The 18,272-nt window shown below is 34.5% G+C and overlaps 2 protein-coding genes across 2 annotated transcripts in view; one reads left to right on the forward strand and one right to left on the reverse strand.

The window, feature by feature from the left end:
• Positions 1–7,964, reverse strand: part of LOC125663893 (uncharacterized) — a 54,803-nt gene extending 46,839 nt beyond the window's left edge. The window contains exons 1-2 of the mRNA XM_056160389.1: positions 5,857–7,964; positions 2,499–2,889 (exon numbers count right to left, since the gene is read on the reverse strand). Coding sequence (XP_056016364.1) covers positions 2,499–2,882 — 384 coding nt within the window. The 5' untranslated portion in view covers positions 2,883–2,889; positions 5,857–7,964. The remainder of the gene's footprint in view (positions 1–2,498; positions 2,890–5,856) is intronic.
• A 30-nt stretch (positions 7,965–7,994) lies between these two features.
• Positions 7,995–18,272, forward strand: part of LOC125663896 (uncharacterized) — a 42,654-nt gene continuing 32,376 nt past the window's right edge. Inside the window, 6 exon segments of the mRNA XM_056142788.1 lie at positions 7,995–8,150; positions 10,951–11,341; positions 12,174–13,754; positions 15,383–15,529; positions 16,421–16,733; positions 17,206–17,430. Of these exon segments, the coding sequence (XP_055998763.1) occupies positions 10,958–11,341; positions 12,174–13,754; positions 15,383–15,529; positions 16,421–16,733; positions 17,206–17,430 (2,650 nt within the window). The 5' untranslated portion in view covers positions 7,995–8,150; positions 10,951–10,957.

The raw sequence follows: 18,272 nt of genomic DNA on the forward strand, positions 1-18,272 counted from the left end.
AAAACAGCCATAATGGATGATAATTTTATTGAAACATAAAAGGCAGCTCTGGAACTATTTTTCTTGCTTCCATCATTCGAAAAAATAAACTGACTACAAATCCAATTTGAAAACTTTGTGCTGTTGTGCTATTCATTCTAGTGATTCACCCTCAAAAGAAAACAAAGTTTATATGAGAAAATTTGAACTTCTAGTCTGTCAGATGATATGTACAAAATTTCAATATCCAATCAAGACATTAGAACATAACTTAACCTCAAATAACTTATTTTGCATGTGACCTTTGAAAAAAATTCAGTTATAAAATGAAGATACAAAATTTACAACATAGCATTACTATGACTTTAGAAAATATACTAAGTAAATGACTCCATGAATTATTTCCATGTAGTAATTGGAGAAATCATTGCTCTTTAAACTTTACTTGTTCATATACAGTAAAACACGCTTATAGCAAAGTGCCGGGGATGAACAATTTTGATTAATTATCAACGTAATTTGTTATATCTAGTAAATTCATATGTTTCAAAACTACAAGGAATGAAAATCACTGTACTGTAAGCATGAATTCATTATAAGTGTTTTCACTGTAACCATGTTTTACTGTAGGCATGAATTCATTATAAGTGTGTTCACTGTAATCGTGTTTTACTGTAAGTGTTAATTCATATTATAAGTGTGTTCACTGTAACCGTGTTTTACTGTAAGTGTTAATTCATTTTAAGTGTGTTCACAATGACTACGTTTTACTGTAAGAATGAATTCATTATAAGTGTGTTCACTGCAGGGTTCGAAATTAACTTTTTCAAGCACTAGTCCGTACGGACTAGTCACTATTGATGTTCACTAGTCCGCAAAGCATTTCACTAGTCCGTCCAGTATATCATAAAATGATCTTCATTTTAATCAAACCAAACACATCACAGTTGCAAACAATTCAATTTCTGACACCTACAGAAGAAAAAGAGACCACCATATTTTATTTCGCATTCAAAATCTTCAGAAGCATACAATATTAACCTCCAAGTTAATCCTTTTATAAACGTCCATAAGTGCGTTCGAGATCGACGTTCCTGTTGTTTGGTGCTCAGATCTTAGAGTCACAGGAGTTCGAAATTTTATCAATAAAGTCAATAAAATTCACTTGATTGACCAAGTCATGAGCTATAGTATAGTGTTATGAACTACTGTGTTAGAGTTGCGAATGACGAGAACATGTGCGCATAAACGTGCATGTTCTCAGACCACACTACTTGCAATTTTTGCACCTAGAACACGTTCTCGTGATGTGTACTCGGTGTTCGGAATCGGCAGGAATTTGACAATTTGTGCACGTTCGAAGAACGGCGGTCTCGAACGCACTCCATGTGTTTGGAAGATCAGACTGTCATAGTCATGCAAACACTTGACAATGCAGGTAATCAACCATAAGTTCAAACATCTAAGAGACTTAGACAAATATTGCTAAAAATCTTTACCAATTCAAGATTGATTTCCGGATTTTCACTAGTCCGTATGGACTAGTGCTATAGAGAGTTCACTAGTCCGACACGTTTTTTACTAGTCTCGGACTTACGGACATGAGTTAATTTCGAACCCTGCACTGTAACCATGTTTTATTGTAAGCATGAATTCATTATAAGTGTGTTCACTGTAACCATGTTTTACTGTAAGCATGAATTCATTATAAGTGTGTTCACTGTAACCAAAGCATGAATTCATTATAAGTGTGTTCACTGTAACTATATTTTACTGTAAGCATGAATTCATTATAAGTGTGTCCACTGTAACTGTTTCACTGTAAGCATGAATTCATTATAAGTGTGTTCACTGTAACTGTGATTTACTGTAAGCATGAATTCATTATAAGTGTGTTCACTGTAACTATGTTTTAATATACATATTTTACAAATTTTATTCCATGAACTATGTACTTGAGTTTCAACTTCCAATATACAGTGATCCCCCGCTATATTGCCCCCGTTATAATGCCACCCCCGCATATCGCCAACAAAGTTCAAAGTCCCGTTTTCCTCGCTATGTAAAACCCCGTTATAACGCCATCCCCCGCATACCGCCATCTGCCAACCTATTTACAGGTACGATTTGGTCAATTACCGTTATAATCACCCCCGCTAACTATCGCCAATCAACGGTAGGAAAATTTCAGTGAGCAGGCTTAACCAATTATCCGCCGCTAGTCCTCCAGGTATCAAAGTTTGGAGCAGATAATAAGTTACTGTTACGTAAACGACAATCATCTGAGTTCAAATATGCAGTATTGTTTTTGAAATCTGAGTATGGCGGATACACCGAAATCAAATAGCACATTGATGTAGTAGATAAAATTTATTTGATTTCTTAAGACAGCTGTACACCCCGGGGCCCCCTCCCCCAATATGATGCCACCCCTGTTATAATGCCAAAATTGCCGAGGTACAAATGTTGGCGTTATAACAGGGGATCACTGTATATAGATACATAGAGAATGTCCTTACCTCTGCTGAAGATCTCTTTTTATCATCTGCATCCCTTTTTTTGTTCACAGACTTTGGCCCTGTGTGATTTTTCTCCGACTCTGATGACGACACTTTGGCTATCTGGACATCAGGGGGTCCCTCCCCATCTTGAGTGTAGCCCTCAATCAGATGTATTGTGGGTCGCCCTTTCTCCATCACTTCATAAATCATGTCATCAAATTCTCCCAGAAGGTTGTTCATTTTCCCAGTGCCATAAAACGCAGCAGTGACCTTCTCCACTTTGCTAGTGTAAATATTCCACAAGTGCGCTTTCGGGATTCCATCAGGTTTTCTTTTCTTCAGTAACTTGAACAAATTTTGCTTCAGTTGCAATCGCCTTTTGGTGTACTTATTGTCAGCCATTTGTCATCTGTGTATATAAAAACTCGATTTAGTCTGACATGATCTTAAAAATAAATTCTTACTCTGATCACAAAATATTCTTATGCAAAAGTAATTTTTGCCCCCCCCCCCCCCCCCCCCCCCCCATTTTTTTTGTTGTTGTTGCCCTTATCATGATAGGACAAATTCAAAATTGGGCAAATTCATGAATCCAATTCACTTAATTGTTACTCCAAAGTAGCAGCACACAATTCTGGGTGAATTCAAAATAGGTTAAAGCTGCTAAACATGATTCTGGGTGAAAACAAGGATTTATCAGTACTTCTCAAGGGCCTATGTAAGGTCCTATTCCCAATAAAAGAAAAAGGGCTCAATTTTTTCTTATTCGTTTGTAAAAACTATATAAAACCAAATTGGTTGTTTTGATTTCAAACTTATAATAATATGAATTTATGGCAATACTGTAAAAATCAACAAGAATTAAAAACATTATGCGTGACTTCATTTGTTCACAATGTCATCAAATGTAAATGAAATTTTCCCCAATTCAAGAAACATATGGCAGCTATATTTCCTAAATTAGGCAGATAAATCCCTGGAAAATGAAACATAACAAAAATTACCACGTACACAGTAATCAGAATGGAGTAATTAAGTTAAGGTATACATATTTTCTTACATTAATTACCTTGTACACAGTAATCAGAATGGAGTAATTAAGTTACGGTATACATATTTTCTTATATTAATTACGTCCTTGTACATAGTAATCAGAATGTAGTAATTAAGTTAAGGTATACATATTTTCTTATATTAATGACCTTGTACACAGTAATCAGAATGGAGTAAGTTAAGGTATTCATATTTTCTTATATTAATTACCTTGTACACAGTAATCAGAATGGAGTAATTAAGTTAAGGTATACATATTTTCTTATATTAATTACCTTGTACACAGTAATCAGAATGTAGTAATTAAGTTAAGGTATACATATTTTCTTATATTAATGACCTTGTACACAGTAATCAGAATGGAGTAATTAAGTTAAGGTATACATATTTTCTTATATTAATTACCTTGTATACAGTAATCAGAATGTAGTAATTAAGTTAAGGTATACATATTTTCTTATATTAATTACCTTGTACACAGTAATCAGAATGGAGTAATTAAGTTAAGGTATACATATTTTCTTATATTAATGACCTTGTACACAGTAATCAGAATGGAGTAAGTTTAGATATACATATTTTCCACCCCTGTTACAAGGGTATAGCTATATTTCATGAATATTAGTGAGGAACCACTTGATGATGTTGAGCTAGGTTTTGACAAAATGTAGCTATATTATTCCTAGAAGAATACTGTAGATAATTGTTTTATTACACTGCAGTCAATATAGGAGAGAGGAGAAAATCTTTGGCTGCACGGGTAGGTTATATATAAGGCTTCTCATAGAATATCACAGTGCACTTTGTGTCTTTACTTCTCCGATCTACCAATATATGATGTCATAATGGAAAATGACATCAAGTCACTGCATACTTGAGCTGTTATGACAGGTACAGGGTCAAAAACTTTAGACCTTACTTCAATCAAACTGCCTGTAAGATGTCAGAACGCTATTGCAAATTTCATGTGTCTGAATTGTATTTTAAAATCTTATATGTCCGAATGTTTTAGCATGATTTGTTTAATTACTCTTCATTGAAATTCAGCGTGTTCAGACTGCTTTCGAAAAGTATACTTTTGAAATGTACTCTGTTTTATACGAGTGGTTAGAGGTAGAATTTATAATGTGTTTATAAAAGAGTTTAGCGCAGGCAATTAATGAGGATTCATTTCACATCTTTTACGGAAATCGTAAGAGAAGTTTGTTCTCTACCTGAATCTTGCTTGGTAAAAAAGTGTGATGGCTTTGTTTGAATACAGATTACACTCAAATGCGTCGGTAAGTTGAACTCTTCATGAAATACATGTATTTTGTACGCAAGTAGTACTATCATTATTCCCAAGCACATTTCGGGTACACAAGGATATGGTGAGTTTATTCATAAAACAAAAAGTTAAAAATAATTGTTTAATCAGCTGTGCTGAAGCGATTTATGTAAAACACTTCAAACAATTATTAATGACCGTAACATGATCAACGAAGTCATGTGATATCATAATAAATATGTTAATATATAGCCAAGAGAACCTTCTATATAAATTGTCTGTACTTATACAAGTATATTAATTACAAGTTAAAATCAAAACCGACCTCGCAATGCAGTGTATGTTTTGAACGCATTTCAAAGCTCCGGGAAGCCTTAAATATAGCTGCGTGGACTGGGACTCGAAACCGGAACCCCTGCATTACTAGTCTGGTGCTCCAACCACTGAGCTACCCAGGCCGATATCCACAGCCCTATACTACAACACTTTCGTACTTTAGAAGGGGGATCGATATAATACTTCTACATCTTTTTACCAATATCAGAGATTGGCAGGTATTATAAATCCCATATATTCGATACATAAACCCAGTATTTGCAACAGTCATCATTAACCTTTAATAATTAATTAATACATAGATCTGATGATACTTGATAAACATGATATAGGACACCCAGACACAAGTACACAAAAGGGACCTCCATTTTGTCTGTATTTTTTACAGAACAAAACCGTTTACTGTATATTATATTTTAAAAGAAATTATTTACACTTTGATCAGTCTGGGTAAACAGCTAGCATTACAAATCTTTTTCAACTTGTCTCTTAAGTGTTAAAAGATGAATGATAATCATAATATACATGTAATAGATTGTGGTACATACATTTGGTCTGTAAACATTCACTTTACAATAAGGAAGAAAATGTCGTCTTGAATTTGTCATAATCTTGTTAAACATTGTGTTGAAATTAAACTTGTATCTTTTCTAATTTCAGTAATAAAACAAAATGTATTGCATGCAAATGAAAGCAAAATGTATTGGAAAGCTTACCTACCTTTTAAGTTAGATGATTACACGTATGACAGATTGTGTTTAATAGATATGTGTACTGTATTTATATATATAGAAATGAGGTAAATCTACTTTCAATTTATTTTCCAAGAACCCCATTTGTAAACAAGCACTGCATTTTGTAAAAGCAATCAGGAAAATCCCTATAGTTTACAATTTTTGTATTGGGGGTGGAGCACAGGGGCATCTTATCCGCTCTGTTCTCTATCACACATATATATATGTGTGATAGAGAACAGAGCGGATAAGATGCCCCTGTGGGTGGAGCGGGGGTCTTGCACTTTTAGTGTATTAACTGTCTATTCCGTATTATAGTGCTAGCGAACTGATTATTAAGCTCCTCATGTTTTCTTATCCAAAAACCAGGGTTACTAGTATATATATGTCCCTGGAAAAACGTTATTAAAAATCTGAAATAAATAACACTTTTGACTTTAAAATCAAATAAATACACATACATAGTTGAAATGTTTTAACAATAATGTGAGAGATGTTAAACGAGACAAAGTATATTCAGAGACTAAAAGAAGGGGGTATAATTCACAGTACGTGGAAATGTTGATCGATTTGATCTATCCATTACGTAAACCTAAAGTTGAAAAAGTAAAACCATGCTAACAATAGGCCTAGTGCAAAGGTTACTGTATTGCGTCACTTGTTGGCTTCTCTTCGTTGCTTCTATATATATACATATACATAGCATAAAAATCATCAGCTGATCTGTAACGATGAAAGTGAAAGTAGTAGTTTCGGGGTATTGCTAAAACGCGGAACGGAAAATGGAACGGAACGGAAAACGTAGCTAAGATAACACCAAAAATCGTAAGAATTAAAATACTATTTTAGGATAATTAAAATCTAAATTCTGGGGAATTTGTTTACAAGCGGTAAAACAATTTTATCTTAAAATTCTGCGTCATAAATATTAACATTAAAAATCGCTTTTGTACGTAATCTGAACAAGTTAGTTGAGTCAAGCGATGAGAGAGAGAGAGAGAGAGAGAGAGAGAGAGAGAGTTACGCCCCCCTTCCCCTCCGTTTTCGATCCAGTTCACCTCCCCAATGTAAATTTAAAAAAACCAACAAAAAAAAACCCAAAAACAACAAAACAACCAAAACTACGGAAGCGTATTAGTGCCACGTTTTTACTTTTTATTTATTTATTTTTTATATTTTACACTTTAATAGCTGTTCAAACACTATTAAAATAAGGAACTTTTTATCCTTATATAAGATGTATGCCCTGTTTAAAATACTCCCCAATTAAATTGTCATTTGATTATTGATTAAAATTCAGAGTTCCACCTGAATCTTATTTTTCCCATTCTGTCAATGTCTTAAGGACACCACCTAGCTAATAAAAACAAATTTGTTAAACTTATAAGCCAGGCCCCAGGATCATGTAACAATTAGTCCTGATACTCTTTAAAAATTTGCAGACACTAGAAATTTGATGAAGCAATATATTGTATAAATTAAAATTCTATTATGGGATAAATATAAATATTTGGGAGGGATCCTTTATGGCACGCCGTTTTTACATTTATTCCTCTTTAAAGATATTTCATAAAATTTATAAGATATTTTGAAAAAGTTAAATGATATCTTCTAAAGTTTACGAGATATATTGTATCCTTTAATATAAAATATCTAAATAAAAGATATGAGATATTTTTTTCTTTATGAGATATATAAATCATATATTTTATAAGATATCTCATAAACTTTATGAGATATTTTGTATAATATATAAGATATCTGATAAAGTTTATGAGATATCGTCTATAAACTGATATCTTATAAAATATATGAGATATTAATTAAAGGATGTTAAATTAATCTATATTAATTTAATATCCTTTTCCTGGAATCATTTAAATAGAAAGAAAAGGGATGGTCTTAAAGGTACAATGTGAAATGAAATCAAAACAAAACTGAAAACTACCGAAAAGAAAAGAAAATAACGAAACGAAATCAAATCGAAACGAACTCTTACGAAACAGAACGAATATTAACAGATTGTATAACCGAACTCTTAATAATGATAATAATAATAAATGTTAATATAGTCCGCGCTGTTGACCTGCTATTAAGTCAGAAACTGACGTTCCAACATGCATTACACATCTTAGATACGAAACTCTTTCCTCAAATTGATATACTTGCCGGAAACTACTACTTTCACTTTCATGTTCACCTGTACACAAGCTGAGCTGATGATTTTTTAAAAAATGTACTAGAACTTAGAAGCAACGGCATAATAAGAGAAGCCAACAAGTAAGACAATACTAGGCCTGTTCTTAGCATGGTTTTACTTTTTCAATTTTAGTTTAAGTATTCAATTATTTTAACGAATAGATCAAACCGTCTTAACCGATCAACGTTTCCACGTGCTGTGAATTACCCCTTCTTTTCACAGGTTTTGACACAATCTAAGCAAACTGGTATATAATAATATACACTATATATATTAGTTTGCTCAGATTGTGTCAAAACTCTGTGCTTCTTTAAGTTTCTGAATATACTTTGTCTCGTTTAACATTAATCCGAGATTCCTCTGACTCTTACCCTATTCTCTTTAGAGAAGTCGAGAAGCATAGCCTTCATTGACTTTTCTTCGCAAGCATTCATGTTTTGATTCTGGAAAACGTGTAAATGCCGGAGTCGGTGACGGTTTATGCTTCGACAGACGTTTCGACTCAGATGTGCCTGGATTTACGCATATTATAAGACAACTTGTTTTCAAACATATAACAGTAATGCACAAAACTGTCACAAGGAAATCAAAATTTACTATAGGATTAAACATGCTTTTTGAAGAATTTATCGATGTGTAAACTCTGGACAATTTACTCACAAACTGAATAAAAGTGCGAAGCACTTTTATGTTAAGTTTGTGAGTAAAATGTCCGGAGTTTACACATCGATAAATTCTTCTAAAAGAATGTTTGATTCTTATAATTCCAATTCATTCACTTTATTAACGATTGCAAAAATTTGAATAGTTTCCCCTCATTATGTTATTTGTTTTCAGGCGTGTATGACTACATTGCGGTTTTGGATTTATTGATGTATAAACTCTTGTTCAGCTTAATTTTGTCCAATCAAAACAATTGTAATAAATAACATTGGAATTATTTGCTTTTAATCCATTTTCAACATGTCCCCTCTCCCGGGTTTACGTTAACTGGTCTTGGGAGCTGTCACAATAGGGGACCAGTTAAGAGAAAAGCAGGCTTACAAATGTACGTAATCAGAGTTGTGATTTAAACCCGGGAGAGGGGCATGTTGAAAATGGATTAAAAGCAAGTAAGTTTTGATTTCCTTGTGACAGTTTTGTGCATTGCTGTTAAATGTTTGAAAACAACTTGTCTACTGCGTAAATCCTGGCACATCTGAGTCGAAAAGTCGGTCGAAGCATAAACCATCACTGACTCCGGCATTTACACGTTTTCCAGAATCAAAACATGAACGTTTGCGAAGAGAAGTCGATGAAGGCTATGCTTCTCGATTTCTCTAAAGAGAATTACTCTTACCCCTGTGACATGTCACAATATAAAATCGGGGGTAAGAGTCAGAGGAAACTCGAATTAGTTTAACATCTGTCACATAATAGTTAAAACATTTCAATTATGTCTGTGTATATTTATTTGATGTTAAAGTCAAAAGTGATATTCATTTCAGAATTTTTCTAACTTTTTTCGATAAGAAAATTAAGCCTCCGGTATGAGCAGCTAGCAGTTCGTTAATTTCAGCACTACATGATGGAATAGACAGAGAATACACTAAAAGCGCAAGACCCCCGCTCCACCCCCAATACAAGGATTGTAAACTAACGGGATTTTCCTGATTGCTTATACAAGCCAGTCAATAAGAACCTGTCATATTGGATAAGAAGAAACAATGAATAGATTGTGAAAAAAATTAAATATATTGTAACAGAAAGGGAGGAAATGCAACGGACCAGACCGGGATTTGAATCCGGGCCTCCTGAATCTCTAGTCAGGTGCTCTACCAACTGAGCTAACTGGCCACCAGCGATCAAACCCGGCTGACCTCTACAATATAAATGAATAGATAAAGCAAATAATGACTAACTATAGTAATGATTAACATATTCTTGAATTAAGTATGCAAGCGGATGTAACATCTAATTTTAATTACATTGTGGTATTTGCCTCATTTTTAAACCTAAAGAAAACTGCATTCATTTTTGAGAGACAAAAAATTATAAACACCTTTTTTGTCATACTTCAATTGTTCTCTCTGATTTTCACACTCTCTGTACGAATGTTAATTTCAAATGCCCTAAATAAAATGAAATGAAAAAAAAATGTGTCGAACATGGGATTTATATAACCTGCCAATCTCGTGGTTAAAAGATGTATAAGTACTCTAAAGGACTCAAGTATGATAAAACAATTTTCTACAGTTTCTTCTAGGAATTCTAGTAGGTACATTTTGTCAAACCTTCAATTTCATCATGTAGTTCCTCACTAATATTCATGAAACATAGCTATACCCTTGTAACAGGATTTATCAGCCTAATTTAGGAAATGCCATTTGTTTCTTGAATTGGGGGAAATTTCATTTACATTTGATGACATTGTGAACAAAAATAAATGATGTCATGCATAATGTTTTGAATTCATATTGATCGATTTCTACAGTCATAAATTCATAGTATTATAAGTTTGAAATCAAAACAACTGAATTGATTTTATCTTTTATTTTTAATAGAGTTTTTACAAACAATTGGGGAAAAAATGAGCCTATTTTTTTTAAATTGGGAATATGGCCTTACATAGGCCCTTGAGAAGTACTGATGAATCCCTGTTTTCACCCAGAATCAGGTTTAGCAGCTTTGTCATATTTTGAATTCACCTAGAATTGTGTACTCTACTTTTGGAGTAACAAGTGAATTGGATTCATGGATTTTTTTTCTATCATGAGAAGGGCAAAAATAAAGAGGGGGGGGGGGGGGGCAAAAATTACTTTACATACAAATATTTTGTGATCAGGGTAAGAATTTATTATTAAGATCATGTCAGACTAAATCGAGTTTTTATATACACAGATGACAAATGGCTGACAATAAGTACACCAAAAGGCGATTGCAACTGAAGCAAAATTTGTTCAAGTTACTGAAGGAAAGAGAACCTGATGGAATCCCGAAAGCGCACTTGTGGAATATTTACACTAGCAAAGTGGAGAAGGTCAGTGCTGCGTTTTATGGCACTGGGAAAATGCACAACCTTCTGGGAGAATTTGATGACATGATTTATGAAGTGATGGAGAAAGGGCGACCCACAATACGTCTGATTGAGGGCTACACTCCTGATGAGGAGGGATCCCCCGATGTCCAGATAGCCAAAGTGTCGTCATCAGAGTTGGAGGATAATCACACAGAGCCAAAGTCTGTGAACAAAAGTAGGGATGTAGATGATAAAAAGAGATCTTCAGCAGAGGTAAGGACCCTCTCTCTGCATTTATATACATGTGCAGTGTAAGTTCAAGCTCAAGTAATAATATTTGTAAAATGTGTATAATAAAACATGGTTACAGTGAACACACTTATAATGAATTCATGCTTACAGTAAAACATGGTTACAGTGAACACACTTATAATGAATTCATGCTTTGGTTACAGTGAACACACTTATAATGAATTCATGCTTACAGTAAAGTGATTTTCATTCCTTGTAGTTTTGAAACATATGAATATATTAGATATAACAAATTATATGTTGAAAATGAATCAAAATTGTTCATCCCCGGCACTTTGCTATAAGCGTGTTTTACTGTATATGAACAAGTAAAGTTTAAAGAGCAATGATTTATCCAATTACTACATGGAAATAATTCATGGACTCTGAGTCATTTATTTAGTATGTTTTATAAATTCATAGTAATGTTCTGTTGTAAATTGTTATGTTGTAAATTTTGTATCTTCATTTTATGATTGAATGAAATCTTTTCTAAGGTCACATGCAAAAAAATTATTTGAGGTTAAGTTATGTTCTAATGTCTTGTTCAGATATTGAAATTTTGTGCATATCATCATACTAGAAGTTAAAAAATTTTCATACAAACTTTGTTTTCTTTTGAGGGTGAATCACTGAAATGATTAGCACAACAGCACAAACAGTTTTCAAATTGGATTTATAGTCAGGTTTATTTTTTTGGATGATTTTATGATAATTTGTCAATGATGGAGGCAAGGAAAATAGTTCCAGAGTTGCCTTTTATGTGTAGATAAAATTTGATCGTCCATTATGGCTGTTTTTTTGTGGGTTTCAGATTCTTTACCAGAGATCACAAGGAATCAGTGATCTCCCAACAGCACCCATTCCTCAGCAACCATTACCAAGTCAAAGCCTCGCCCATTCCATGGCACAGTCATCATTTAGCCTCCCTGTACAACAGCAGTTGCCACCCCCGCTGTCTCTAACATTCCAGAAGCCACGGCAGCTAATGATGGGAGCTGTAGCACAACCACAAGTAAACACACTTCAGAACAGCGTTACTAGGGCCGTCAATCAGTTTCTGGTCCAGGCTAGGCAGACCGACTCAGCGGGCAAAGTTCCAGAGGATCCTTGTGTAGTGTCCTCCAGCAGTGAATCCGACAGCGACTCAGACAGTGAAGAGTCTGAAGACTCTCCAAATCTTCAAACTTCCACTGTTAGAAAGAAACAGGATGATCATAGACTTAAAATAGAGCAGGAACGACTCCTTGTTAAAAATAATATTATGAAATTGTTGAACTCTCACCCAGATGGTATCAAAAAGACTGAGATTTGGAGATTTTATTCTAAAGAATTCAAGCATCAACCAAACAAGGCAAAAGTTGGACTTTCAAAACTCACAAATCTGTTAGGTTATTTCAGTGATGTAATAGAAGAATTTCAGAATGAACATGGAATTCCCTACATCAGAAGAGCACCAAGACTTAGTGTTTCCAGGAATCGATTGACCTCTGGGTCATCAGGGAGAAGCACCCCAGTGATAGACCTGACAAAGGATGAGCCAGTCCCAAAATGTGGCAGTCTGGTGGACCTGACGGAAGACCAGGGTCCCTCTGGTTTCATCCCTCTTTCATCTGCTCAACCTACACAGAGAAGACTTACTCACCCAGGAGACTTTCAGGTCCAGTCTGCATACTCTCAACTTCAGCAGACACCAGGATTTATTCCCACAAGTGGTCCTCCACATGATTCTTCTCTGGCAGTGTGCCAGCTAGTGATCAGACCAGTCAGTCTCAGGAAGTTTGAACAAAAGGAAACTCACCTGTCAAAAGTATGGAATAATGATAGGTATGGCCGGTTCTCTCAGAGCCAGATTGAAATGGTCGCAAAGGAGTGCATTGAGGCCCTAGCAGAAGCAGACGAACATGTGAGTGTGGAGAGAGTGGAAAGTTTGATGCTGCAAAGGCTTGGAAGAAGATACATAGCAGAATTGGGTCACTGGCGTTATGCCAACCAAATACCCTGTCTTTTTGAACATAACAGAATGCTATGCAAGATCAATGCATATATCCAGGCCTTCCTGAATACACGAGCTATTTGTACTCTTCATGAACTGAAGATATGCATGGCTGAATTTGCTCCAGATAAAGACAGCTTTGAAGCTTTACAAGTTGGTCCCCTACAGAGACTTCCACTTATATATAACAGCTTCAAGTTTCCAACAGACATGGCCGATATTCCAGAAATCACAACCTCTGATATTTTCGAGAATTTGCGACATTACTTGAACAAGTATCAGAAGTGGTGTACCAGAATGGAGATGGAGCATTTCATGGAATACTTAGTGGAGACATATCAAGTGGAGAATGCCTACATTCTTGGGGTTAGAATCCGTAGTCTGCCGTTGGCTGTGCAGGTACATACCTTATATCAATTAATATTCACTTTTCCTATGTTTTGCTTTCAATATCTTTACCATTTGTAATGACAGCCATTTCCTCAAGAATGCATTGTAGTTATATTCAATGCACATGTGAATCTTGATGCTCATATGAATCTTGATTTAAGTATAGTACGTCTATTTTAATGGCTGGGAATTTCTTGCAGAAATGATAGTAGAATTTTAGATATAAGAAATGAATTATATTTTTCAAAATATGTGAGGGGATGAACTGCAGTGTTCATGCTGGCATACTTTTCATGAAGTACTAGCATGTTGCATGAAGTTGTTGCAGTTCATGCCCTCATGTATTTTCAAACATGATATTTATTTCTTAAATGAACTGCCTCTTTTCTTCTTAGATTATGATATAATTATAATTATGTTGCTAGCTTTTCACAAGTATATGGAAAATTTCTTCACTGTTTGGCTTAAAACAGTTTTTAAAGTAATTATGTGATAGAAAAAAGATGTACACCAAAACATCAATCTGATTAAAATCAGATCCTATGATCCACTCACGTAGATCACAATACTATTAGTATAATGATCTATGTGAGTGGAGCATAGGATCTGATTTTAATCAGATTGACCAAAACATTAATACCTATGTGCACAGGACATCTTACTTGTTATTAGCTTAATTTGCTATATTCCGTTATTGATTTGGATAATTTACGGTCAATGGGAAATAGCTAATCAGTAGCTATGATTCATTACAGGTGTTTTTGTTTTAACCTGGTTTAACTATAATAGTTTTACTTCTCTTGTTTGAAATATTAAGCTTTAGCATCTGTCATTCCTCAATACACACATACTTATCATCATAATTCAATGACCTTGAAAAAGAAATGTTAGCACGTGTTGGGTCAAGGTCTGTAATTATTATAGTCAAATGTAATTTCACTGTTTTTTGCAGAGATGCAAATAAGTGCTTGCCCACTTACCAATGCGACTGAAAATGGGGGGCTTCTAAAAGTGTAAATCTGATCACCTACTTTACGAACGTAAATTCCAATTGTAATTTTTCCTGTTTTAGTTCTGAGTCTTATTTAGTATTAGTAAATCGGACCCTGCTGTTAACGAATCTGTCTGCTACTTAGGACTAGGCTATTATGCATGTACTAATTATTACCTTCACTATCTGTATCCAACATGGCACAAATTTTGACATTGTTTTTATCTTTGGGCTAGTGACTTTTTTCACCACAAATACATTTTTAGACAAATGCAAAATGAATTTTTAAGAGGTTTTTTACAGCATTTCTGAACTATAACATGAGGTTTCATACAAAGAACCATGAAAACAAATCTAGAAGGAGCACCCAGGATTCAGAATTCACTGTAAAATAGATTTTGTACACTGGTTAGTTCAAAGTATGAATTGGTGGTATCCTGGGGATATGTTAATTTACTTTTTTTTATTGATGTAACATATGAAATAAAAAGAGAATGTCAATTTGGATTTGGGCTATTTGTTTTCAATATGGGTGCCTAAAATTATAGAATTGGGGGCCCACTTGGTCCCTAAAAAATTTCAGGGAATTTTCATCCCTGTACCAAGTGACATTTTGTGTCTGACAGTTATATGGGACTTTTGACAGGTATTGAAGAAATCTCGGCGAGATGCTGCTGGAACACGAAGAAAAGTAACGGAAGACACAAAGGAAGCACTGAAACAGGAGGTTGAGCAGCTGTTCAACAGATTCAAGGCTGTACTGATGAACAAAAGAGGAGATGGACAAGGGCAGGTAACTGTGATATTACGTATCCTGTCAAATTGATTTATTTAATCCCAGAAAGTTCAATCTGACCTTCATTTTGGTACGATTTACTCTTGTTTTATGTGAAAATTGATTGTAATTTGACTATCTCATGATTGGTACTTGTGATTGGTACGTGGATAAAAACCAATTGATTGAACATCAACAGAATTTAACCTGAACAAATGTTTTAATAGTTGTTACAATAATGAGCAATGAGCACTATTGATATATTGATATATATACACATGTAATTAATTTGGCTAATTAGATAATACTGGGTTGTATTAACTACTCTTTGAAGACAGTATCTATGAAAAAAGGGAGAACTATGCTATGCCTAATAGACTTTAGTGTACACTCTGGTATTCTTCAGAAACACAATGCTGTAGATTGCGAATGTTTGAAGGCGATTAACCTTACAATGGTTTCTGAATTTTGTCAGGGGTCAGTAGTTGTGGAGTAAGCTTATATCACATCTATAGCAGGATTTACAATGTAATTCAGCAGTAGTTCCACTGGTAATCCTCTCTTGCCTTTGATTGTATTTTTTATTTTTCTTATTTTTTAATGTTCATTTTCAACAGTACTAAAAGAGTTGTCATCTCGAGAATTAAGGTCTCAATAATCTGAGTCATGTTTTTAATGAACTTCTTAGAAAAACAAAGATAAATTTGATTCCCAGCTTTATGTGTACTTAGAAGTATCAATAAAAAGACTTAGGTTTTAATAATTCAATATCACTGGATCCTTTTCCACATACTTGAACACATAAGTCTATAATCTCTCTTTCCAGCTTGGAGGAGAATTTTTAGGTCACCTGAGTCAATCATGGGCCTCTTATTTATCAATGATTTTAATTGTTGCCTTTTTTGACAGATTAGGGAGCATTATCTAAAGATGAGGCCCGTGGAGGCTCTGAGGGAAATCTTTGATAAATACCACACTCTCTGCTGTTCGGTGGCGGCCCCTTCATCTCGGATGGAGATGCGAAACTTCACCAGGTTTACAGACACCATTAATGGCTTCTTGCAGGCAGTCACCTCGGATAGCTTCGGCCGTAACCTGTTTCACATCGCCATCTGTATCAGTCAGACAGAAGTAGAGGCTGTTCACAGACAGTTCTTGACTGAGGCGACTAAGCCGAAGGAGGTACCTGTTACTGTGAAAAAGAAACCTCCACCTACAAAAGGTGGGTACAGCTACATAATGTCAATGGAAGAAATAAAGATCATAAGTTTGTTGAAATATGAGGGAAAAAATAGATAGGACTTAAAAACCACATATGGTGGGTAAATTTTCTCATCTGATGCTCTAGAACCAGATAATGAAAATGATGATTCATTATTTGTTGTTTTATTTTGTAGAATCTGTTGTCAGACTGTTAAAGACTTTTCCTTGTTGTTTTATTTTGTAGAATCTGTTGTCAGACTGCTAAAGACTTCTCTTTGTTGTTTTATTTTGTAGAATCTGTTGTCAGACTCCTGAAGACTTCTCTTTGTTGTTTTATTTTGTAGAGTCTGTTGTCAGACTCCTGAAGACTTCTCTTTGTTGTTTTATTTTGTAGAACCTGTTGTCAGACTGTTAAAGACTTTTTCTTGTTTTATTTTGTAGAATCTGTTGTCAGACTGCTAAAGACTTCTCTTTGTTGTTTTATTTTGTAGAATCTGTTGTCAGACTCCTGAAGACTTACCTTGACAAATGTCAGAGCCATGGTGTGCTTACACTGAAAACTTTGGATCACATTGAGGAGAGAATGGTGGACCATTTTGAATTTGATTCATTTTTGGCTATGGGATATGGACGCTTCTTAGAATTTCTTCAGAAGGAGGCCAAACAAGTAATATTTTGTAACATGATAATACCCACAATGCTGTTTAGTCAAAAGTAAATTCAGTCTATTGTTTTTGTTGATTTTAAATACAGTAAAATATCTCTATCTCGAAGTCCGAGGGACCTCGAAAAACTTTGAGATATCCAGGGGTTCAAGATATCCAAAATCGATCTTGGATATATTTTTTTGAAGGAGGATATTTGATGCATAGTATGGCATTTGCATTATAGACAACAACCCCTTGCCGTTTCTTATAGTTTAATACAAGTTGATAAATTAATATTGTGGAATTTCAAAGACAAACATTTCGGTTTTTTTAATATATATAAACATCCAATTGAATTCACAATGTGTTTCAAAATTAAGATGACCGTGCCTGTACGTATGCTTTCTTTAAGTTTACTGATGTCCAGGCTCGACTGGGATGTAGTTTTTGCGGTGTAATGAAAGAACCTATCACGTAAGAAACAAAAAAGACGGATTTAAAAAAAAAAACGTTTAAATGTTTCTTAAATAAATTTTCGTGTTTTCTCGGTACTAGCTTTAATGATGAAGTGTGTGTTATTAAATGCATTATCATTATTAAGAGCATTACCTTCAAGCGTACTTCGACGATTTTGTGTGTTTATCTAACCCACATGTTAATGATAGAGAGTGTGTCATTCAAAACATCATCCCTGGAATCGGGTGTGTTAGTTCATAATTGGCGGTGAACTTTAGCCGTAATGTTGGAAGGCTTCACTAATCACCCAAACTGTTGATCCATTTATTGCAATCTGGGTCTACTCGGAAAAGGCGAGCGTGGATTAGCGGTCATTAATTATAATTGATGTAGCCACGGTTGTGAATGTGTGACTTAACGACGCCCGGTATGGAAAGCAGAGCGGAAAATCGAGT

The sequence above is a fragment of the Ostrea edulis genome, chromosome 1 (genome assembly GCF_947568905.1).
Source record: "Ostrea edulis chromosome 1, xbOstEdul1.1, whole genome shotgun sequence".
Lineage (NCBI taxonomy): Eukaryota > Metazoa > Mollusca > Bivalvia > Ostreida > Ostreidae > Ostrea > Ostrea edulis.